We start from the raw sequence: 23,139 nt of genomic DNA, 5'->3' as shown, positions 1-23,139 counted from the left end.
TAAAAACATTTGAGTTCTTTTGAGTACAATTTATCAATTTAAACCAATGCATTGCTTCACCTGTGTCCCTTTTAAGGTAACAAACTTGCGATAGTGCTCGGCACTTGTTTGGCTGGCTTGTTCATCCTGTAACATAAAAAGTTTCATTTGGAAGTCCATGGCATCTCTACATAAACCCATTAGTTCTTTAGCCCTGTCTAATTGTTTTGCAACTGGTATATTGCTCTCAACACACATTTTGCATATTCGTGCATGGTGCTGTGCCAGTAAGTTATTGTAGCTGTTCAATGCAAATTGCTGTAAATAACTCGCAGCTGTGGAAAGTTGTCCTGATGGGTTTTTTTTGGTTTCTCTTGATCTGTTTTCTACTCGCAGTTAAAGATAGAACTAATTTATTTTTCCGATGCTTCCTATGCCATTATGTAGTTGTAAGTTGTAACAAAAAAAAAAAAAAACTGTCCTTTTAGATTTTATTTTTCTCACTCACTGCATTCATGGCCTTCATACCATAAGGTGGCGTGCTAGTGGATATTCGCCTGTTTCTGGCTCACTGGCTCTCATACTACATGACACCTGCCGATGAAAGGATGCACCACATATGGAGCTATGGCCACAGTTAGCCTTATCCAACACTCCTAGGGCTACATCTACCACACATGCGCAAATAGCACCCCAAAAAATTAATTGTAGTACTGTGGTGTTCATAGCTGAGTGATAGAGCATTGTATGTGCAATGTTTGTCAATTAAGGTAGTGTTTTTGTTTCCATTTTGCTTGTTTTTTCTAAATATTAAATAAAAAGTACATTTCATTTACCTTGTATGCTTTACTCAACGTGATGTCATTGCAGCACAATGCAGACTTATGGTTTCGACCGGTAAATCTTCTTGCAAAACAATCTTGTACAAAGCACAAAAACGAAGAATTGTCTATCACTGCATTTTGTGACGCGTACTAGCCCATGTGAAATGTAAATCTAAAAATATTACTGCCACAAATGCATGACCGGGTCAGTTACTGCAATTCTGCTATGGCAGTTAACACATTCAGCGGCTCGTATAACATATATGGATGCATCTTGAATGCCTCATGTTTCAAGGGTGCTCTTTCATCCACCACTTTGGCCACATTGCTGCTTCCCAAGAAGCTGAAAAATTTTTCATTTTCTATTTTATTTCTTGCCACCATTGGTCTCTAGCCCACACTAGGAGTGGCACGGTCAAACGAAGCTCTTTTATTCGTCATTCTGAGCCCCGTCGGTCCCTACTTCCGTACGGGCATCAAGCCAGTCTCCCTGCTCGCCGACCCCAAGCATGTCCGAGCTTGGCCCGGAGGCACTGGGGACAAGAAGCTTGGCTGGTGAGTCTTCTGCAATGTGCTTCAGTGTGACTGAAATGTATCCAGAGCGCCTCAATCACGGTGTCTCTCATGATAGACCAGCTGTCACTCTAAAGGAGCACCTTAACCTCTTTAGAGTTTTCATTGAACGACCTACGTATCATAGTTTATTGCCCAATGAATCGGTTGCCACGATGTTCAAATCTGTCAAGCTACAGGGATGTCTTGCTCGTTTTAAAGGAGTACTGACACGATTTGGGACATCGCAAAAGGGGCATTTCTTGTTTCCTTGGTATGCAGTACTAACACTCTCTACACACCAGAGTCTGCCAGCAGGAATAAAATATTGTGTTTGATTTTAAAGTTTCCTTCACTAAGCATGAGCCAGCTAAGCTCCACCGCAATTGACATTATCCTAATGAGTCGAGTCAGTTACACTGTTCGCAAACTCTGCATCCTCCATGCAGCCTGAATCACAGTAATCCCTGTTGTGGTTGCCAGGGATAATACACTCATCGTTGTTTACGTGTACTGCGTGCAGAGCGCACATCTGCTACTAATACGTTGCGAATTGCTGTCTTCCTGTGACGTCACGCTGCCATGTCATACCGTCTTCCTGACACGTCAGGGAAAAGCGGCCCTTTCGATATCGTAACCGAAAGTGACTTTTTAAAGTAGCAGTACATATTGAATATATATAAATGCGCTGCACTCCAAGGTCCTACGGTACTTCTTTTAAGGTCCTGTAAACAGATGTTTTTATTTAGAGCAACAATCCCAAAAAGTTTTAAATTTTTGTCGGTACACCTTTAAGTTCCTTGTCTCTCCTCTTGTCCTGACGAGTGTGCTGGAAACTTCACAGGAAGGGGTATTGCAGAGGAAAGAAGTTCGGTCAGCTCGCATCATGACTTTGAGCGCACATGATTAAACGCAATCGCTCTGTCCCATTGTGATTCCAGTGTGCGTCAGTGTGGCTACTGTGCAGGGGCGGCGCCAGGGGGGGGGGGCAAGGGTGGGCTGGAGCCCCCCCAAAATTCTCGCCTGCCCCCCCTATGCCCACCCAAGTGCCCGGAAGCATATATTGAAAACCTAGTAGGAGCAGAGCTAGCTTGCCCCCCCGGAGGAACTCACTTTTCGTGGTTGCCCCCCCAGTAAAAACATCCTGGCGCCGCCCCTGCTACTGTGTAATGTGGGCAGACTATGGAGGGCAGTGGCAGCACGTAGCGACACCTGTGTGCAAAAAGGGCATCTAATTAAAATGGCACTCTCAATTTATGTTGGCCATTGGCCAAGAGCACGCCACCTGCTGTGTGACATCAAGCAGCAGACATCGGCTGCTCCCCAAGAGAGGGAACACAGGCCTCTGTATGAAAAAAAAAGCTCCAGAGTAAACGCGAACCTCACACTCTGCATGTAAACTCTCCTTGCCACACACAACTGCAAGGTGTGGTTGAACTTATTATAATTGCGTCCGATTTCCAAAGGATGTGTTATTTGACCGAGCTTGAGGGGGGTTCATGACCCTTCTAAGATAGGCAAACCAGTTGTTCTGTAATCCACAAGCATGAGGGGGCATGAAAGCATGAAGGGACAAAGGTGTGTTGTGGTACTAACTCTTCGGTTCTTTGCAGCAATTACGCCCCAACACTCATGGTGCAGAACGAAGCCGAGAAACTGGGTCTCCAGCAGGTGCTCTGGCTATTCGGAGAGGATGAACAAGTCACCGAAGTGGGTGCCATGAACGTCATGGTGCTTCTCAAGAACAAGGACGGAGGTAAAATGAGCTAGCTAATAACAGTGATAAACTCTTCGTGTGTGTGTGCATGTGTGTCGTGTATCTGTGTTGTGTAAACTCTTCGTGCATGTGTGTCGGGCCAGTAAAGTCTCAGCACATTCAAACAATCAGAGGAGGTGATATTTATTTCCCAGAAGTTCAAGTACTTCGAATAGTAGGATTCTGGTGCAAATCCGATCTAACAGGAAACTCTATTAGAAAACTATCTGAAAGTTTGAATATTCACCTAGCTTTATTTTGACGAGGCTTCAGAGCATTCCCATGCATAGAACAATAGACTCAGCAGTCGTTGGTGCTCTTATGTACTGTATGGTGCTAAAGCAGTGATGGCCACTTTCATTGTTATGGTTTGTGCGGCAGATAGCGTTGTTCATCTCCTTGAAACTGTCTCCCTCAGCCTGCTCGCACAATCGCTGCATTCGTTTTTTGTGTATTCACATACAGTAATACCTCGTTGACTCAAAGTCTTAAAAAGCAGAAAAAATTTCTGGATAAACGGCTTTTCGAGACAAGCAAAGTTGCGCTAATCACCGGGAAAAATTAGTGCTCTTTAGAAAGCTCACTACTACTTACCGGCTCTTCAGCAGCAGTTTCTAATCCTTTTTGTGCAGGTTGAAAAGGTAAAAAATAACATAGTACAAGAGTCTTTAACCGGCTGGGTTTTGCTGCACTGCCATTCTATTTAGCAGAGAAAAACTTTCTAATGCTCGTCTGTTGTGCGGTCGTGTTCGGGCCTAGGACAGTGATGTTTAGTACTACACTGAAAAATTCCCATTCAGAGACTTGGAAATTCCCTCTTTCGGGTGTGTTTCCCTGCAGATGTTCACGAAATTTCCAGCATATTTATTTACCTGCGCTACAGTACTAATTTCCGCCCCCATACATGCACGCACATACTATAATTACACGTGTCTGACGTACTGGCGACTTTTGAAATCGTGACTTGCCCCTCCACTGCCGCACAACAAAAGCATGGCTTTATTAATTCATATACTTTTAGCACACTGCATAATGTGGGCTTCAAGTCTAACACCAATAGTAAACTGGAAATCGCTGCACGTAAGTATCAGAAACAAATTTCAAGGGCTATGCTTGCGTGGTGCATGTGCAAGAACAGATTACAGCTGATGATGGAGCACCGTGACTGCTAATTATAGGTCGTCATAGTAGAATATAACCATTCCTGAAATTCCCTGCAATATCACGAAGATTCCCTTCTTCCCTTTGGCTCAAAAAGGAGAGGCGAAAATTTCATGAAAAGGGAAAAATTTCCTGCACGGAACATCGCTGGCCTAGGAAGGCGAGCTACAGCTGCTTGACGCATCGCATTAGTTGCCTTTTCCTGGTGCTGCACTCGATCTCATTTTGAAGCATGTGCAGCAAATTTCTTGTCTCACAAGATGTTGGCACCTCTCGAGGCGGTTCATCATTGCCGTCGTTTTCGCCGTCCCCTATATTAGTGGTTGTTTGAACGATTTCGGCGTCCATCATTTCTCCAGTCACTGCCATATCCTGCTCACACAGCGCGCACTCCAAAAAAGTCGTGTCATTTTCGGTGGCATCATTACCTGTAAGCTTGACCTCCTGACGAATTTCCTCAGTCTGAATCTGTGTCTGCCGTCTCTGCTGTCTCTGCTTCTGGCAAACTGGTGGGAAGGTTAGCCTCTCTGGCATTTTGCAGCCATACCATCAACGCCCCTTCAACGTCTGGGAACTTTGACCCTTGAACCCACTTCTGCTGGCTGGAGAAGCTCTGCTGATATCAATCCAGCACCTTCTGCTTGTTTTTCAGCACCGTAAAAAGTAGACAAGGGAATGTTGAATTCTTGCGTTATGTTCGATCTTGTTCGGCCTACTTTCTCCACTTCCTTAATTAGGGCAACCTTTTTTTTCTAGCGTTATTGACTTGCATAGTTTTGACGCCATTGCCGCACTCACGCTAAGTTGCCGCTGCTCACAGTCAGCGAAAAATCCGTACTGTTCGGTTTGCGCAGATGAATGGAAATCATACCTCAGGGGAAATCATGTGCACTGCACAAAGCGAAGAAGATGAACTATGCCAAGCATGGGCAGAGGGACTCCTTGCTCAGTGCTTGTGACACACAGGGTTGCTTGACAAAGTCGATATGTTGCTGGGCTGAGACTTTACACACTTCGCGTTCACAAAAAGCATCGATGTAGTGGCAGGCACGGCTGAACAAGAAAAAACAATCCACGGACTTCAGGTGTGGCAGCATCGCGCGAATCTTGTGAAATGGTCAGGCGGCGGAATTTTCGTTCCACTCCCAGTCAGGATTTCAAGTTATCCGCAACCTGACATAAAATTACTTTGAGATAAAGAGAAAGATATACATGGTACGTATTGCTACATGCATGTATATTGATATTTTAGGGGGCGACGCGCTTGTATGCCTGACGAGGAAGACGAAGAGTTGTCTCCGCTCGATCGCTGGTGAACCAGGCACGCCATTACCGCTGGTTTTGAATATATCTAATCCCCAGCCTTGTCGTTACGGCGTCTCTTCTTTTCCGTAACATATTTGGTGGAGGTGGAACGTTCCCCTTCTTCACCACGAAGCTTCGCAGTGGCCGCACCATTCAGTCTCCGGCCATGGCTACCAATGACAACAGCCTGTCAGCGTCTCCATCTGTAGCTCCAGCCACTACATACCTGATGATGCCCACCCCCCGTGATCCAGGTACATTCTCCGCACAACCTGGGCTCGACGTCGACTACTGCCTCCGTATGTACGAGCGTGTTAGCCACACACACCGATGGGACCCTACCATGATGCTCGCCAACGTAATATTTTACTTGTACGGCACCCCACGGGTCTGGTTCGACGCCCATGAGACCGAGCTCACCAGCTGGGATACCTTCAAGGAGCGACTACGCGACATCTTTGGAGACCCGTCCGGTCGCCAAACGGAAGCGCGAAAAGAACTTGCCACTCGTGTGCAGTCGTCAACAGAGTCGTATGTCTCGTACATACAGGATGTGCTCGCGTTGTGCCGAAAAGTCGACGAGCAAATGACAGAGAGTGACAAGGTGGGCCACATACTTAAGGGCATCGCGGACGACGCCTTCAATTTGCTCGTCTACAATAACGTCACGACCGTAGATATGACTATCAAGGAATGCCGTCGCTTCGAAATGGCCAAAAGCCGCTGTGTTCTGCCTCAATTTATGCGGCTACCAAACACGGCTGTTACATCCACTTGCACCGATCTCGGTGCCGCACCACCCATGCAGGACAGCGTGACACGAATAGTTCGACGGGAGCTTGAGACGTCAAGTCCGGAACCATTTCTTCCACATCCGCTCGACCATGGCGCCGCACAAACGCCTCCGGCGGTCTTTGTTATTCAAGCCGTCATGAGGCAGGAAATTGCAAAGCTTGGTTTTCCTGTGGCCTGCTCTGTCTCCCGACCCGTCTCCAGACCAATGACAACAAATATACCACGCCATGACTTACTCTTTATTCCGCGATCCCGCAATCCAGCGGAATGGAGAACTGCAGACGACAAGCAAATCTGCTTCCGGTGCCACCGAGTTGGCCACATCTCCCGCTACTGCCGCAGCGCTTGGACGCCCTCAAACTGGAGCCAATTTTCCTCTAATCGACCATTCGAGGACTCTCGTTGGTATTCGCCCAGTCGTGTGTACCCTTCTTCCAACATCCCCAACAGCCACTCCACTGCTCGTTCGCCGCCACCTCAACGCCGCCGTTCCCCATCGCCCCAACCACGCCGCTATCCGTCGCCGGTCAACTGTGGATCCTCTCGGACGGAAAACTAGATCATGCAGCTCCGGGAGGTAGTGCTGCATCGCTTGCAAATGATCCAAATCCTCCATTGACGCTCCCCACTGATACGAACTTGATTAAGGTGTATGTGGACGGTAGTTCTTTGACGGCGTTAGTCGATACCGGAGCTCAATTGTCGGTAATGAGTGCTCATCTGTGTCGCATGCTCAAAAAAGTTCTCACGCCTGCAGCAACTAAAACCTTCCGTGTCGCTGATGGTGGAACTGTGGCCATCAGTGGAATGTGTACCGCTCGTGTTAGTATTGCCAGCCGCCGTGTTCCCGTTTTATTTACGGTGCTTGAAAATTGTCCCCACGACCTAATCTTCGGCATGGACTTCCTATCGACGCATTCTGCCTTCATCGATTGTGCTGTTGGTACTCTCTGCCTAGAACTTCCTCTTCTCCCGGATTCTCACCCTGAACTCCCGAACAGCTTGTGCACCACTGACTTCTTCCGGATACCGCCTAAAGCTCTCACATTCATCGAATTGGCAACACCTTCTCCCGTGCTCGACGGTGATTATATCGTGACGCCGATTACTGATGTTCTCCTGGCGCGTGACATTACTGTCCCACACTCTGTCGTAAGCATGGCCTCTAACCGAACATATTTACCTGTTATCAATTTCGGTTTAATAAAACAAGTGCTACCCCAAGGAATTTCGGTCGCCACACTAAGGCCCTTAATTGATGATCACGTCACCTGTTTTACGGCAGACGTATGTTCCGAGCACCCACATCACTCGCAGGATGCCACGTGCCTCGATGCGACCTTACGCTCCATGATCGCCCCGGACCTCAAACCTGAGAAGTCAACCGCGCTATGCCGCCTTCTGGCTTCATACCGCGACATATTCGACATCGACCACCGTCCACTCGGCCAGACTTCACTCGTCAAGCACCGCATTAACACAGGTGATCCTCATCCCATTCATCGGCGACCATACCGGGTGTCTGCCACCGAGCGTAAAATAATTCAACAAGAAGTCACCAAGATGTTAGCCAAAGGAATTATTGAACCCTCTTTGAGCCCTTGGACGTCCCCCATTGTGCTCGTTAAAAAGAAAGATGACACGTGGCGCTTCTGCGTGGATTACCGTCATCTGAATAGAATCACGAAAAAGGACGTTTACCCTTTACCCCGCATCGATGACGCTCTCGATTGTCTCCACAGCGGTCGATACTTTTCCACAATAGACCTATGTTCCGGCTACTGGCAGATTGCTGTCGACGAAAAAAACCAAGAGAAGACTGCATTTGTAACTCCAGACGGCCTATATCAGTTCAAGGTTATGCCATTTGGGCTATGCACCGCCCCAGCCACGTTCGAGCGCATGATGGACTCTCTGCTGCAAGGGTTCAAATGGTCAACATGTCTTTGTTATCTTGACGATGTCATATATTCCCCAACATTCGAAACCCACCTTCAGCGTTTGTCAGCTATTCTCGACATATTCCGCACTGTAGGCCTCCAATTGAACTCGTCGAAGTGTCGCTTCGGACGCCGGCAAATTACAGTGTTGGGCCACCTCTTCGACGCCTCTGGTGTGCAGTCGGACCCCGAGAAAATTCGTGCAGTCACCAATTTTCCTGTACCCCAGTCAGCCAAAGACGTCTGGAGTTTTGTAGGACTTTGCTCCTTTTTTAGAAGGTTTGTGAAAGATTTCGCAACCATCGCTCGACCCCTCACAGAGCTTCTAAAGAAAAACGTCGCATTTACGTGGGGTACCGACCAAGCTGCTGCTTTTTCTCACCTAATCACGCTACTGACGACTCCACCCATATTGGCTCACTTTGATCTATTCGCTCCGATGGAAGTTCGAACCGATGCATGGAATCGGAGCAGTGTTAGCCCAGCGCCAATGGGGACACGACCGAGTTGTCGCCTACGCTAGCCGCCTCCTCACAGCTGCTGAGTGCAACTATTCTATTACGGAGCGTGAATGTCTTGCTCTTGTTTGGGCAGTCTCAAAGTTCCGCCCATATTTATATGGCACTAATTTCTCTGTGATAACTGACCATCATGCACTATGTTGGCTTACGTCACTGAAGGATCCTACTGGCCGGCTCGGGCGCTGGGCACTCCGACTCCAAGAGTATACCTTTACGGTGACGTACAAGTCCGGACGCCTACATCAGGACGCAGACTGCCTGTCGCGCTACCCGGTCGCTGAGTCGAGCACTATGCATGACACCGACACCGAGCCTTGCGTCTTTTCCCTTTTGCAAATGACATGCATAGGTAACGAGCAGCGCTATGATGCGTCCTTGCGTGCTATCATTGAGCGCCTCGAATCACCATCTTCCAGTCAGTCCGATCGCTCATTCGTGCTACGCGATGGTGTATTATATCGCCAAAGTTTTGAGCCGGATGGACCGGCTCTGCTGCTTGTCATTCCGAAACACCTTCGCTCGGAAGTTCTACATGAACTTCATGACCTTCCGACTGCTGGTCACCTTGGTGTGTCACGCACTTACGACCGAATACGCCGACGCTACTACTGGCCAGGGCTTGCACGCTCACTTAGAAGATACGTTGCGGCTTGTGAGAAATGTCAGCGCCGCAAAACGCCATCGACACTTCCCGCCGGACGCCTTCAACCACTTGATATTCCGTCAGAACCGTTCTTCCGCGTTTGCTTGGACCTACTTGGCCCTTTTCTCTTGTCTTCCTCGGGTAACAAGCGGATAGCCGTGGCCACCGACTACGCCACGCGTTATGCCATCACACGAGCTATCCCAACAAGCTGCGCCACAGATGTCGCCGACTTCCTCCTCAAGGACGTGATTTTGCAACACGGAGCCCCACGGCAGCTGCTTACAGACCATGGCCGCACCTTTTTGTCGAAGGTCATAGCTGACATCTTGCAGTCATGTAAAACGAGACACAAGCTGACTACGTCATACCACCCGCAAACCAATGGACTCACGGAGCACCTAAATCGAACTCTTACAGACATGCTCGCTTAAGTATGTTTCTACCAACGACACCGACTGGGATCTCGCGTTGCCGTACGTCACATTTGCCTACAATTCTTCGCGTCATGACACTGCCGGTTACTCTCCATTTTTTCTGCTGTTTGGCTGAGAACCAACATTGCCTCTAGACACCATCATACCGTCCCCTGGAGTACCGACCAGTGAATATGCCATGGACGCTATCACTCGGGCCGCTCACGCACGCGAAATCACCCGTACTCCCCTTCTGACCTCTCAAAAGAAGCAACGGCGCTTGTATGACCAACGACACCACGACGTACACTTTCCGCCCGGTTCTTTGGTACTGCTCCGGTCTCCCACCCGTCAAGTTGGCTTGTCAGAAAAACTGCTTACTTGCTACACAGGCCCATACCGAGTCCTTCGTGTGGTTACGCCTGTAACATACGAAATTGGTCCTGCCACCCCGTTGCCTTCATGTGCCCAACAGGCTACCGATATTGTACATGTTGCGCGCTTGAAGCCCTACAACTCTCTTAGTGACGTTGACATCTAAATGCGCCGAGACGGCGCTTGCGCCGCCGAGGGTTATGCTACATGCATGTATATTGATATTCTAGGGGGCGACGCGCGTGTGTGCCTGACGAGGAAGACGAAGAGTTGTCTCCGCTCAATCGCTGGTGAACCGGGCACGCCATTACCGCTGGTTTTGAATATATCTAATCCCCAGCTTCGTCGTTACGGCGTCTGTTCTTTTCCGTAACAGTATAGTAAAATGTTCAGTGCTGCGGAAAATTTCGACTTAGCCGATTTTTCTAGATATGCGAGTTCAAGTAATGGGGTATTAATGTATCAGTAGCCTGTCATAGTTTCATGTGATTGTCTACAATGGCTTGCATTGCACTTACACGATATTTCTTATGCCTGGCTCACACGGAACGCTTCATGTATGAGCCACCTTCAGGCATTTCTCACCATCTTTTCAGATGTGGAGGCATGTGTTATGACAAATGCAATTCTGTGGTAGCTTTTGGTTGTGTCTATGTTATGATTTTAGATTTTGACGGTCTGAAAAATCTCTTCCTCAATTTCTTGATCCCCTCGATTTATTAAAATATTGCAACAGTGGGGATCGCTTCTTTACACTGAGTTTCAGCTATAGAACGAACTTGTAATTAGTTCAGCTGCTGTTTGTTTTGCTGTGTTTTGTCCATGGGACAGGGCGAAGGGGAGAGTGCGGATAATACACATTTAAGCTACGGGATTTTTTATGCAGAAATAACATTTCTACATTTTGTGGTGCGAATGTCGGCTTATTATGCAACTGCCTGTATTCTGCTGAAAGTATGACGGGGACAATGTTTTGTGGTGTGGTAGTGCTTTGGTGCGAAAATATGTGCTTTTCATTAATGGTTTGCCTTGGTTATTCTGATGCAGGCACTGAGCTGGTGACACCACCACTTTCTGGAATCATTTTGCCTGGTGTCACACGTCAGAGTGTTCTTGATCTCACGAGAGAATGGGTAGGTTAACCGAGAAAGCAGAAAAAAAAATAATTCTTAACGAATGCATGCTAGTCTGACAACCGACATATACCAAACATATGAAGGTGTTATACAAGTTCTTGTGCAGTCTGGAAGTACTGCGGCATGTCATGTCATGCATGGTTCCCTGTTTGATATGTAATAGCGCTTTCCATTAGCTGAGCAGGAGTTAGGGAAACGGGCAGAAAGAGGAGCACACTGGCGCAGCCGGGATGTATGCTCTCGTCTGCCTAATGGAGTGATCGCGATGCTGCGAGAGCAGAGCTAATAGCGTGTGCGGTGTACGTGATGTCAGGCATCATGTGACCAATTTTTCCCTGTGCGCCTGCTTTGTGGACATGTTCAAACATGCCGCACGCTCGCACTGCGCGGGCAGGCACACCGCTTTCTCGGGCATAAAACCAGAAGTGACGTAAAAAAGGTCATGTGACTTCCTCCGCGTTCTCATTACTCAGCTGCTGGCGGCGGAGCACCAAAAATTGCCCTAAGCACCAGAAAAGTGCCTCTTCTTGACCAATTAAACACAACGCCCCCGCTCCTGCTTGACCACTAGAGGGTGCTGCAACTCGCGAGAGCAGTTTGAGTGCAGTTACAAGTCCTCCTGCTTGCTCAATGGAAAGTGCTATTACTTAGTGCATAGCTCAACATGCAGCAAGTTTTCGCCTTCACGTACTACTAAGGCTGTAACATTCAGCCAAATGTTGCAAATTATCACTTTTATCAAAGTGCCGTGCGGACCTTACCCAAAGTGAGCTTTTTAGGTGGAATTACTCAAAGCACATGGGCAGCAGGCTCGATTCGATACTAAGAAAACTGAGAAAAGCTTAGAATCGGAAGATGCCTGAGCGGTGGTGCGGCCCACCAGTGATGCAGAGGGTTGCACGTCTCTGGTAATTGGAACACTTCTTGCCAATTTTCCCCAAGATATAGCACAGAGAAACCATGTGCCATTGTTTCGACGGTGCTAAAGCTTTGACCAACGGCTTAGCCTCAAATGGGGCATGATGCTTGTTTCTTGCATAGCTCTTAAACTACTAGACTGCACATATGGCCAGTGTCAGATATCATGGTGATGTGGTGTACTAAGAGCAGTGCATTAGATTCACACACCTACTCCCGTATTGTACTATTATAGTTTTCTCCGTGCCCCATTTTCATCATTCCGAAATGAACCATGGCAGCGACGTTACTGCACAGATTGTTGGTGTGTAGTGTTGAGACATTGGGGTTGCATTGTTTTGAGAGTTGTGACAACTTCGTGCATGAGGCTTCTTATATTTGCCCAGCCAATAGAGCAATGTGCTGGGAGAAAAGCCTGAGAAGTTGTACCTCTCTCCAGGTACTATAAAGAACACCCTTAACTTTGTTCGTTCCTAAGGGAAGGACCCTGTAAATTCAATGTCTCTTTCTTCCTTCCTTTTTTTTTTTCTTAGGAAAGGACACTGTAAATGCAATGTTTTAAATAGCCCATTGCAGAGCAGGGAAAGTTTTTCACTGTCTTGCCATCTGTCGTGGCAGTTTGGAAACTGCTGTAGACATGTTCATCTTATTATCTTAGTCTCATTTCGTACGCTCCAATAAATTATGCCAGTGAAATGTCTGACCAAGGAGATGGCTACAACGATTGAGCATGTGAAGTGTAGGTCTCTGCACTGTCATGCCGCTGTGGCATTATTGTGAATGACAATAGTGCAGATTCAATCGCAAAAGCAAGGTGTGGATACATGGACACATTGGGAAGACCAGGCAACGCTTATGCCAACTAGCTGAACTTTGTCATTCTTAGTACAAACTTTGTCTTCTAAGTCACTGCATTGTTGTGACCTAAGTGAACTGTTGGTCCACTGTTGGCTAGCCACGATGGCGATTTTGCTAGGTTTTGTATTGAGTTATGTACATTTAAATAGTGCCTACTTGAAAAACTGTAGCTTTCTTTTAATTTCTCTCCTCCCAGAATGAGTTCAAGGTCTCGGAGCGTAAGATAACCATGGCAGAAATCAGAGAAGCCCTCAAGGAAGACAGGGTGAGTGGTTTTGGAGCACAAGCATTTGCGGTCTTGACATTTCTGCAGTCAATGACTGATGAAAGCTTTTAAAAAAGTTTTCCACGGCTGCTCAACATTTTCAGTGGGGCCAGTAGTACGTACAACCAAAACCAAATTTCGTATACTTTGCAATGTCCAAGTTTATTTTTGTTTCATTTGTTGCATGTGACTCCAGTTAGGGGAAGTTCATCTCGGCTGCCATATTATGAGGTGCCTCATAACTTCATTTTAGTGTAGTACAAGTTGGGTTTGTTGTCGCCATATCAAATTATGAGCAGTGTTAGTGGATCTGTCATTGTGAGTGACAGATCCACGACTATTGCCGTCTGTCGTGACCGTATGCAGTTATGACCATACAGTTCATAGTCAGCGGTTCGCAGGATGTGTTGTTCGTTCCTCTGCTTTATCATCATTTTCACCTAGCGTGTTTCCCGATTCAAGACGTTTAACCAACTAGCCAACAAGTTTACCTTAGGGGTGGTGCAAAGGGAGGATATTTTGCGCCATTCAGCTGCATGTCAATGAGAAAAATTTCTCAGGCTGTAAATTGAAAAGTATCTAGACTTCAAAGACAAGCTTGCCTTCCTTCATGAGCAGGTCCGTCTAGACTGAGTTTCTCAAGGTAACAGCCCCTGCATTGGCATGTGGTTGAGGCCTACTAGAAACTACCTGTAAAGCCAGAAAAACTGCGTCGCAGGACAAAAGGAATTACCGGGTGAAACATTTTTTGTTCCATGGCTGCAAGCTGAGCTTGTGTACTTTTTTTTTTTTCTGGTCACCAACCTGGGGTAATGCAGCCCCGCTGCAGTGGTCTAGTGGCTAAGGTACTCGGCTGCTGACCTGCAGGTCGCTGGATCGAATCCTGGCTGCAGCGGCTGCTTTTTCAATGGAGGCGGAAATGCTGAAGGCCCGTGTGCTCAGATTTGAGCGCACGTGAAAGAACCCCAAGTGGTTGAAATTTCTGGAGCGATCCACAACGGCGTTTCTCATAATCATATGGTGGTTTTGGGACGTTAAACCCCACATATCAATCAATCAACCTGGGGGCATGCAGTTGTTTTCTTTTCGAATTAATTACATTAATATTCAATGTTTGTCATTTTTTAACCTGGTGGAGGTTGGGTGCATGTTATATTTGGGTGGCTACGGTGGTGAGTACTGAGTAAGAAAAGCATTGTTTGGCAGAGAGTAGAGAAGTGCGTGATCAATGGTCAATTGTTGTGTTACAGCTACTGGAGATGTTTGGCTGTGGGACAGCGTGCGTCATCTGTCCGATCGAGCGGCTATACCACAGGGGCGAGAACCTGCACATTCCTACCATGGAGCAGAGCAGCCCACTGGCCAACCGGGTGTTGAAGGCCATCACAGACATCCAGGTGGGTTGTGCAAATAACTCGTACAGTTAACGCTTGTTTAATTAAATATTGAAGACAACTACAGAATTGATTTAATTAAGAGTAGTTCAAATCAGCAGGCAGGTGGGCGCTACAGTGAGCCGACATCGTGTCACACTGCGCAGGAAGAACTCAAAGCAGGCACCTCTGGACTCGTTATCACGAATTACCCTGTTTACTTACATAATTCTCGCACCGCCCACATAGCCCAACAAAAAAACGATTTTTTTCCCACAAGCAATTATTACCCTCACAAAAATTGCAGCCGAAGTGTTGTCTGCTCCTTCCAACCACTGATAATAGCATGCGGCAGCCTGGGGCCGTCTCTTATGCACGGATTACACGAACAATCAATATATCATATAAGGCACGACTACCACCAAGCGCTCGGGGAAGGACACGATATTGTATTTCAATGGTTGCCGAGTCATAGCGAAATTGTCGGCAATGACCGCACGGATGAAGCTGCTCGATTGCCTCTCACCAAGACCTGTGGATGCCCATATGACTCTTGAGAACGGACGCTGCTCGGTGACTACAATCACTTGCTTGCCATATCACGCTTCTGCAATGGAACACACGGGGTTTCTCCAACGTGCAGCTGTATTCGATTGACCCAACCTTCAACTTTGTTTGCCATCCCGGCTCTCACGACACGATGAAACTTTGCTGTGTCGCATGTGGTTCAGCATGGCATTTACGAATGCGTATTCGTGTCTCATTGGAATGGCCAGCAGTGCGAGGTGCAACATTTTTGCCTGCGAGGAGGCACTTGCGCACATTCTATGCTACTGGCTATCATACCAATCTGAACGACGTGGTATGGAAGCCAAGCTCCATCACCTCGATTCACAAGTACTTACAGAAAAGAAAATCCTGGGACCTTGGCTGATGGTCTCGTATATTCGCAAAGCCATGAAAGCTCTCTTGTGCTTCTTAAGGACCACCGGTCTTCACAAGCGCTTGTGAAAGAACTTCGTGAGACTGTGCTGTGTAGTCTCGAGCTGACTGTTTATCCAACTCTTTCTTAATTTTCTTACTTTTTTGTCCGTCTCCTTCCTTTCTATTATTCCCCCTTTTTCCCACCCCAAGTGTAGGGTAGCGAAGCTTGGTTAACCTCCCTGCCTTTCCTCTCTATTTCTCTCTTTCTCGACACATGGACATGGCCTCCGAGATGGCAGGCACGTGGAGTGTTTCTCTCTGGCTGTCCCTATCGCATGGAGGGAGCGTGTTTCCTTAAGTGGGCATGGCCTGCTCTTTTCTCCGCACCGCGGCGCTCTCACAGAGGACTGAAACGGCTGTCGTGCTGTTGGCGCAGCTTGCATGTGGCGCAAAAAAAATGGTTTTGCACTTTTATATAACCTCGTGCTCACTTGGAAATGTCGTGTCGAGGTGCACGAGAGGCAAAGTGAATGATAAAGTATATATTTTCCAATGTTTTTTTTTTTTATATTTGTGCCGCCCATATTAGAGCACTTAAAATTGCAATGCCTTTGCAAGAGATCCCCTTGCTGAGCCAACCAAACTCTGCATTCAGCATCAGTAATCTTCATTCTCCTTTTCGTGCCATGCCAGTGTGTCATTGTGGCAAGGTTTTATGGTACAGTGAAATTCTGCTGTAACAAAGCTGACAGGGCACGGAAAAATTTTCATTGAAGCGAAAATTTCATTTTAGTGAAATCGAAAAAACATGTAGCTGACCTTAGCTAGCAATACAAAGGAACTTTTATTCCCAAAATTTAAAAAAGTGTCGGCTGCTCCCTTTTCTTTCTAAGCAGCATCACAACGAGATTCTCGCCCATGCATAGAGCCATAGCAAAAATTCGCTGAAACAATGCCACAATGGTGCTCGTAAACAAACGTAACAGTTGCACTAACACCCCAACACAAGCAGCTGTGCGCAGTCAGTCTATCTGGCAACGCCGAGAAGGTGGCGGCTTATGCCTATTCCTATCATCCACCAGTCGCGGTGGGCTGATTTTGTTGATAACACGGACAGACAACCGCTGTGACCACTGCCCACACTGGTCTAGCTAAAACAAAAAAAAAATATAAACCAAAAGCATTGGCATCAGAAAAACCATCGTTCAGCGATTGCACCCAGCAGTTGTGTTTGGGCAACTATGAATTGAGCGACTGAGCTTCAGTTTTGGATTGTCTGCGGCTCAAAAGGAAGCCAGTGGAAAAAGCAAGGCATTGTCATTACCATCGCTATCGAGCAATGGCGGCTCCCATACTTGGTAAGCAGCAGCAGTTTCTGGTGGTGTCATCGCGTGTGTTGGACTTCATCGACGTAAGTTTATGTTCTGAAAACACATCAAAATTGTTTCGACTTGTATGTAATCGTGAAGTCGTATTCTTGTAAGCGAAGAATCCAGCGACTAAGGCGGCCGGACAAGTTCTTGATTGTCGAGAGCCAGCACAAGGTGTGATGGTCCGTAACCACAGTAAAGTGGCGGCCGTGGAGGTAAGGTCGAAACTTTTGTACCGACCATACGACCGCTAGGCACTCCTGTTCGGTGATGGTATAATTCTTTTCGGCAGGGGTCGGTGCACGGCTCGCGTATGCGATGACTTTCTCACGTGAAGATTTGTCTCGCTGTAGGAGAATTCCACCAATGCCTCGACCACTAGCGTCTATATGCAGGAGCGTAGGCGCGGTTTCGTCGAAATGGCAGAGGACTGGTTCAGATATGAGTGCACACTTCAGTTGGGCAAACGCCACTTCACATTCAGGAGGCCACACAAAGGCGACGCCTGATCCGAGCAACTTGTGCAATGGTGAAGCTATTGAGGTGAAGTCTCGAATCAATCGGCGAAAATAAGAAGCGAGGCCAAGGAAACTGTGCAAATCTTTGGCTTTTCAGGACGCGGGAAGTGTTGGACAACGGAAATCTTGTCTGGATCGGGACGAATACCGTCCTTGCTTACGATGTGGCCTAACACTTTAATCGTCTTGCTCGCAAAACGGCACTTCTTGGCGTTCAGATGAAGGCCTGCGTTTGCAAGGCACGTAAGAACTTCGTCCAGTCGTTGCAAGTGCCGAGGGAAGGTTGACGAGAAAATAATGATGTCGTCTAAATAGCACAAGCAAGTCTTCCATTTCAAGCCTCGTAAAACTGTATCGATCATCCGCTCGAATGTTGCTGGAGCATTGCAAATGCCGAATGGCATGGCGTTGAATTCGTACAGCCCATCTGGTGTTGAAAACGCTGTCTTTGTCATCCTCATGCATGGGTATTTGCCAGTAACCTGAACGCAGGTCTAGGCTTGAGAAGTACTCGGCACCTTGCAGCGAATCCAAAGCATCGTCTATGCGCGGCATGGGGTAAACATCCTTGTAGGTAATCTTATTAAGTGCTCTGTAGTCCACGCAAAATCGCACTGAGCCATCTTTTTTCCTTACTAAAACAACAGGGGATGACAAAGGACTCGCGGAGGGACGTATAATGTTCTGTTGCAGCATATCGGCTACATTTTGTTCAATGATCTCACGCTCGGATGAAGAGACGCGACATGGTCGACGGCGTACAATGGATGTGCCATCGGTCTGGATACGATGCCTAATAATGGACGTCTGTCCCAGAGATGAGAAATGGGCATCAAACAATCTCCTATGCTTTTGTAGCAAGGCAAGCAACTCACCTGTCTGTGAAGAGGTCAGTTCTGGACTAATAGTCGCAGCAAGGACAGAAACGCTTGATGAACATCCAATAGAAGGAAGGTCAGAACACGCTGGCATAAGCGGGACAACACAGACAGGTTGGGATTCAGTAACGCAAGCCATTGTGGTGCCTTTAGGAATGAGAATTTTCTCAGACGTCTGGTTTGTAGCGTAGAGAAGTCCGGAGCCATTGTGGAACCGCGCTAGACCTGAAGCAAGGGCTATACCTCTTGCGAGACAGCGTGCAGATGGTTGGACAAACACGTCACCAGAGTCGATCACATTAGAAGTGATGTTAACTATTCGCTGATGACCAGGTGGTAGCTCGATATCTTCAGCAGCGAGCAAGCGAACGGGCTTGTCATCCGCATACAGGGCATAGTTAGTTTCCATCATATGAACAACATTTTCGCGACAGCAGATGGAAGCGTTCGCCGTCGACAGAAAATCCCAGCCTAATATAAGTTGGTGGGCACACAAACTCAGCACAGCAAATTGCACAAAATGAAGAAGACCAGCTATGAAAACACGAGCGGTGCACATAGCGGCGGGTCTAATGGCGTCCCCTTGAGCAGCGAGCAGTGTAGGTCCATCATAAGGGGTGGTGACTTTTCGCAGACGTGAGCACAAGGAACGATCAATCACAGACAAACAAGTGCCAGTGTCTATTAAAGCGTCCACGTACACACCTTCTATTAAAACAGATATCGTATTATATGGACGCACGGGAGGAATTTCTGTCTTTTCGTTCGATGCAGCTTTTCCTCCAAAACCTGCCGAGGTTAGTTTTCTGGGTGTCCGTTGGTGAATTGCGAGACAGGTCGCAATGGAGACGTGGAGCGGCGGAGGGGTGAGGGTGAGTGGCGTCTAGTAGAGCGGTAAGAAGTGGTTGGCTCAGATGTCGCAGTTGGAGACGGTGAGCGGCGTAGCGGCGGATCATAAGGACAACGTTGGAAAGCGTACCAGCTTGTCCCATCATCCCGTCCGTAGGTGGCGAATCCACGACGCTCGTCCTGCTGACGCTTCTGACAGACGCGTGCAATGTGGTCCCGATAGCCGCAGTAATAACAGATCGGACGAGGCGGCCGCCATGGTGGGTGAAAGGGCTGGCTAGGTGTACTCGAAGTTAATGAAGCCAGTGGGACAGGCGTCGAGTGTGCGGGCATCGGTTGTACGACGGGTGGTGAGCCAGCGAGGACTTGTGCGTACGTCGGCTGGAGTCGTACTGGAGAGTCTACATATGCTGGCCCGGTCATGGACTCCAACTCCTCTTTGATAGTCTATATACGCTGGCCCGGTAATGGACGCCAACTCCTCTTTGATAACGTCGCGCAAAACAGTGTTGGAGGGGGGAGGGGGGCTCGGTGTCATTTAGAGACCGGAAGATTGCAGCTCTTCCCGTATAATCACCCGGATCATGGCACACAATGAGGCATCAGTCGTGGTGGTGTTTTCAGCGCTTTCAGGCGGTAACCGTTAGGACTCACGTTTCTCTAGGCGTTGGCACGTGGCAACGTCAGCGACTGTGGTCGGGTTTTGTATGACCAAGGCATTGAAGGCGACTGTGCCGATCCCTTTCAATAGATAACGAACTCTCTCTGATTCAGACATGGACGTGCTGAAACGGTGACAGAGAGCAAGCACATCCTCTATGTACGATGTGTAAGACTTACCGCATTGTTGCTTGCGAGCATCCAGTGTCTTCTTCGCGAGAGCTGAACGAACCACCGGGGTGCCGAAAATTTGGCGAAGCTGTTGCTTGAAGCGTGTCCAGTCCGTAATGTCCGTTTCATGATTGAAAAACCATGTTTTCGCTACGCCTGTCAGAGAGAACGAAACACGGCGAAGCTTGGTAGGATCATTCCAGTTGTTAGTCGAACTCTCTCGATGGAACTGGTCCAACCAGTTCCATCCAGTTATGAACTGGTCCAACCAGTTATGAGGCAAGGCAGGAAGGTTGTCTTCATCGTGGATGATTACCCAGCATAGGTCAAGTTCAAGGACTCCAAGCCATCAGTCTGGAATTCTTGCCAGCCAATGCACTGGCAGTGATTCAGCGGATGGATCGAGGGGTTATTCAGAACATTAAAGTTCATTACCGCAGACAATTGCTCCATCAAATGCTGCTTAAAGCAGGCAGCGGGAAATGCTACAGCATAGATTTATTGGCAGCCATCCACATTTTGGCTTGTGCCTGGGAGCAAGTGAAGGCAATAACAATACACAGATGCTTTCACCATGGTGGCTTTCAAGCACAAGAAACAGTACCTAATGAAGAAGAAAGCCCTGCTGATGCTGACATTGAGACAGTATTCAGTCAGGTCGTGCTCTCTGCCCCTTTCACGTTGCAGGACTATGAATCAATTGATGAAAATGTTCGTACCTGTCCGGAAGAGACCGTCGAGGAAATGTTTGTCGAAGTGCAAGATGAGGATCAACTTTCCAGCAATGAATGTGATGACAATACTGCCAGTGCAGTGGTGCCACCAGACCGATTAGCTATAGAGGGTGTTGAACTTTTGCAGCGCTATTTTGAGCATGAGGCTTGTCCAGAATTTCTAGCTAGTTTGTCAGGCATGGGTGCATACCTTGTGAAAAAAAAAAAAAAAACTCAATCTTGCCAAACAAACCACTCTTTACTCCTTTTGTTTTCCTACTCATCCTCATGAGTAAGGTGAGGTTTGTGCAATTTGAATAAAGGTTTTGCTTCACTAAATAAGTGTACTTTGTTTAAATGAAACTCCTGATAAATGAAACAGTTTTATGGATCCCCTTTCTAGTTCCGTTTAAGAAGAAGCGACTATAGTACGATCTCGATGATACAATTTGAAGGGAGCACGCAAAATATTTGTATCATCCCGAGTTCGTATGGACCAAAACCAAGTTAAGCGAATCATGAGCATGAACAAGTACTTTATTGGGGTACATTTTGCTGAAAAAAAGTTCATAATGTTCTTTTGAACTTTTCTGCCTTCACCCTCTCTCCGTTAAGTGCTGGGGTTTCCTCAGTCATGCTGCTGGCACTTAAAGGTGCGTTCACGCTTGACATCAGAAGGAGTAGAAGTGGCAAAACTAATTGGAAATTTACTAGCTTTGCCGCATAAGCGGCTGAAAAACTGTGCCACGAAATTGATATGAAAACAATGAGTCCTAGAGAATTCACACAAAAGAATTCAAGCAAAAACACCAGGGCAGCCTGAAAACCATGCCGGCGCCCATCGAAAACATTCACATTCGTTCTGCCCCTCGTATGTGCTACCGCCGCTGCCACTATCGCTGCTTGAGAATTCATTCCACTTTGCCTGTTTCCTGAGCATTAGAGTTCATTCTGAGTTCTAGGTATGCATGCAAAATGCAGAAAAGAAACAGTTTACCCCTTTGCAAACGTTTCGAGAGACACGCCTGCAGCAACGACGCGAGTAGAAGCACCGGCAGCGGCGGATTCAGCCGGCAGTTCGAAAGTGAAATACGTTAAGGCATGACGATTCGCTGCTTCTGCACTTTCTTCTACTTCCCGTGTTCACAGCGGTGGTAATCCAAACCAGGCGCTCCATGAATGCGCCCTTGTCAAGGCCATGAGCTTTGACATGCTGCAAAGGTTGTCCACCGTCGATGCCTTTGCCATCGTGCTGAAGTTGCAGCTGGTTGTTTACATCACGTGGTTTGAGAGCTGGTGCAGCCGGTGTAGCCAAAGCTAGGAAGCAAAAAGGCGATCTGAAATCGCGTGGCGAGAAAATTGGTCTCCGGTAGATTTTTTTTTGCATTGGCTTTGCGCCATGGTTTTTTTTGCCACTTAGGCGGTGAAGAGAAGGAAATTTCAGTGAGTTGTAACTCATTTACTCCCTTCGAGGCCAAGTGTGAACAGGCCTTCCTCCTCCCCATAGATAAGGCACGTTGCACCGCTTGCATGCAGCTGTCAATCGCATGTTCGTATCACATCGAATCATGGCATATTTTATACGCATCAGCCGTGATCATATCGTCAAGATTCTACTGTATCTATGAGCCAGTTAAACACTGCATTGTCACTTGACGCAGTATGATTTGCTAAAGCTCTGCGTGCTTTTTTATTTTCCAGTATGGAGTTGTACCACACAGCTGGGCCATAGAAGTGGAGTGACGTAGGACATTGAATTGAACAGTATGCTACAAATTGTCATTACGCATGCTCTCAAAAAGTGTAGATATGTTTCCCAGCAGAGCTGGATCCATTGGCTCTAAGGGCACAGACTGAATACAATAGATCGATTCTGAAGAGACATCCCTTCTCACATTTGCGTTTTCTTTTATACTCTACATATGTGACTATGTTTCTTGTTTGTTTTTTTTCCCGTGTTTGGGAATCACTGGCGTACCACATCTTCAGTCCTCTCAGCCATTTTGCGCACTCTGCTGCCGACAACTGACATTTTGCAAGTTCCTGATAATGTCGGAAGAAAACTGCTGAATGAGAGAGGTTGTGTTTTGTGCAAGCCAACTGTGACTTTTATTGAATGTGTTCAGTGCTTTGATGTTGTACAAATGTCACAAATGGCTTGTGCGAGAATAAAATTTTGCAGTTTTCGTTTACGTCAGCACCTTATTCCAGAAATGCGTATTTTGATCTTATGAAATTT

The 23,139-nt window shown here is 47.4% G+C and overlaps 1 protein-coding gene across 2 annotated transcripts in view; it reads left to right on the top strand.

Moving 5' to 3' along the window:
• Bcat (Branched chain amino acid transaminase) overlaps positions 1-22,784 on the top strand; it is a 48,400-nt gene extending 25,616 nt beyond the window's left edge. For both annotated transcript variants that reach the window (XM_037421761.2, XM_037421762.2), the window contains exons 6-11: positions 1,198-1,358; positions 2,969-3,111; positions 11,315-11,400; positions 13,376-13,444; positions 14,695-14,841; positions 22,602-22,784. In XM_037421761.2, coding sequence (XP_037277658.2) covers positions 1,198-1,358; positions 2,969-3,111; positions 11,315-11,400; positions 13,376-13,444; positions 14,695-14,841; positions 22,602-22,643 — 648 coding nt within the window. In that variant the 3' untranslated portion in view covers positions 22,644-22,784. The remainder of the gene's footprint in view (positions 1-1,197; positions 1,359-2,968; positions 3,112-11,314; positions 11,401-13,375; positions 13,445-14,694; positions 14,842-22,601) is intronic.
• Positions 22,785-23,139: the final 355 nt, after the last annotated feature.

The sequence above is a fragment of the Rhipicephalus microplus genome, chromosome 2, assembly GCF_043290135.1.
Source record: "Rhipicephalus microplus isolate Deutch F79 chromosome 2, USDA_Rmic, whole genome shotgun sequence".
Taxonomy (NCBI): domain Eukaryota; kingdom Metazoa; phylum Arthropoda; class Arachnida; order Ixodida; family Ixodidae; genus Rhipicephalus; species Rhipicephalus microplus.
This window is presented reverse-complemented; position numbering and strand designations above follow the sequence as displayed.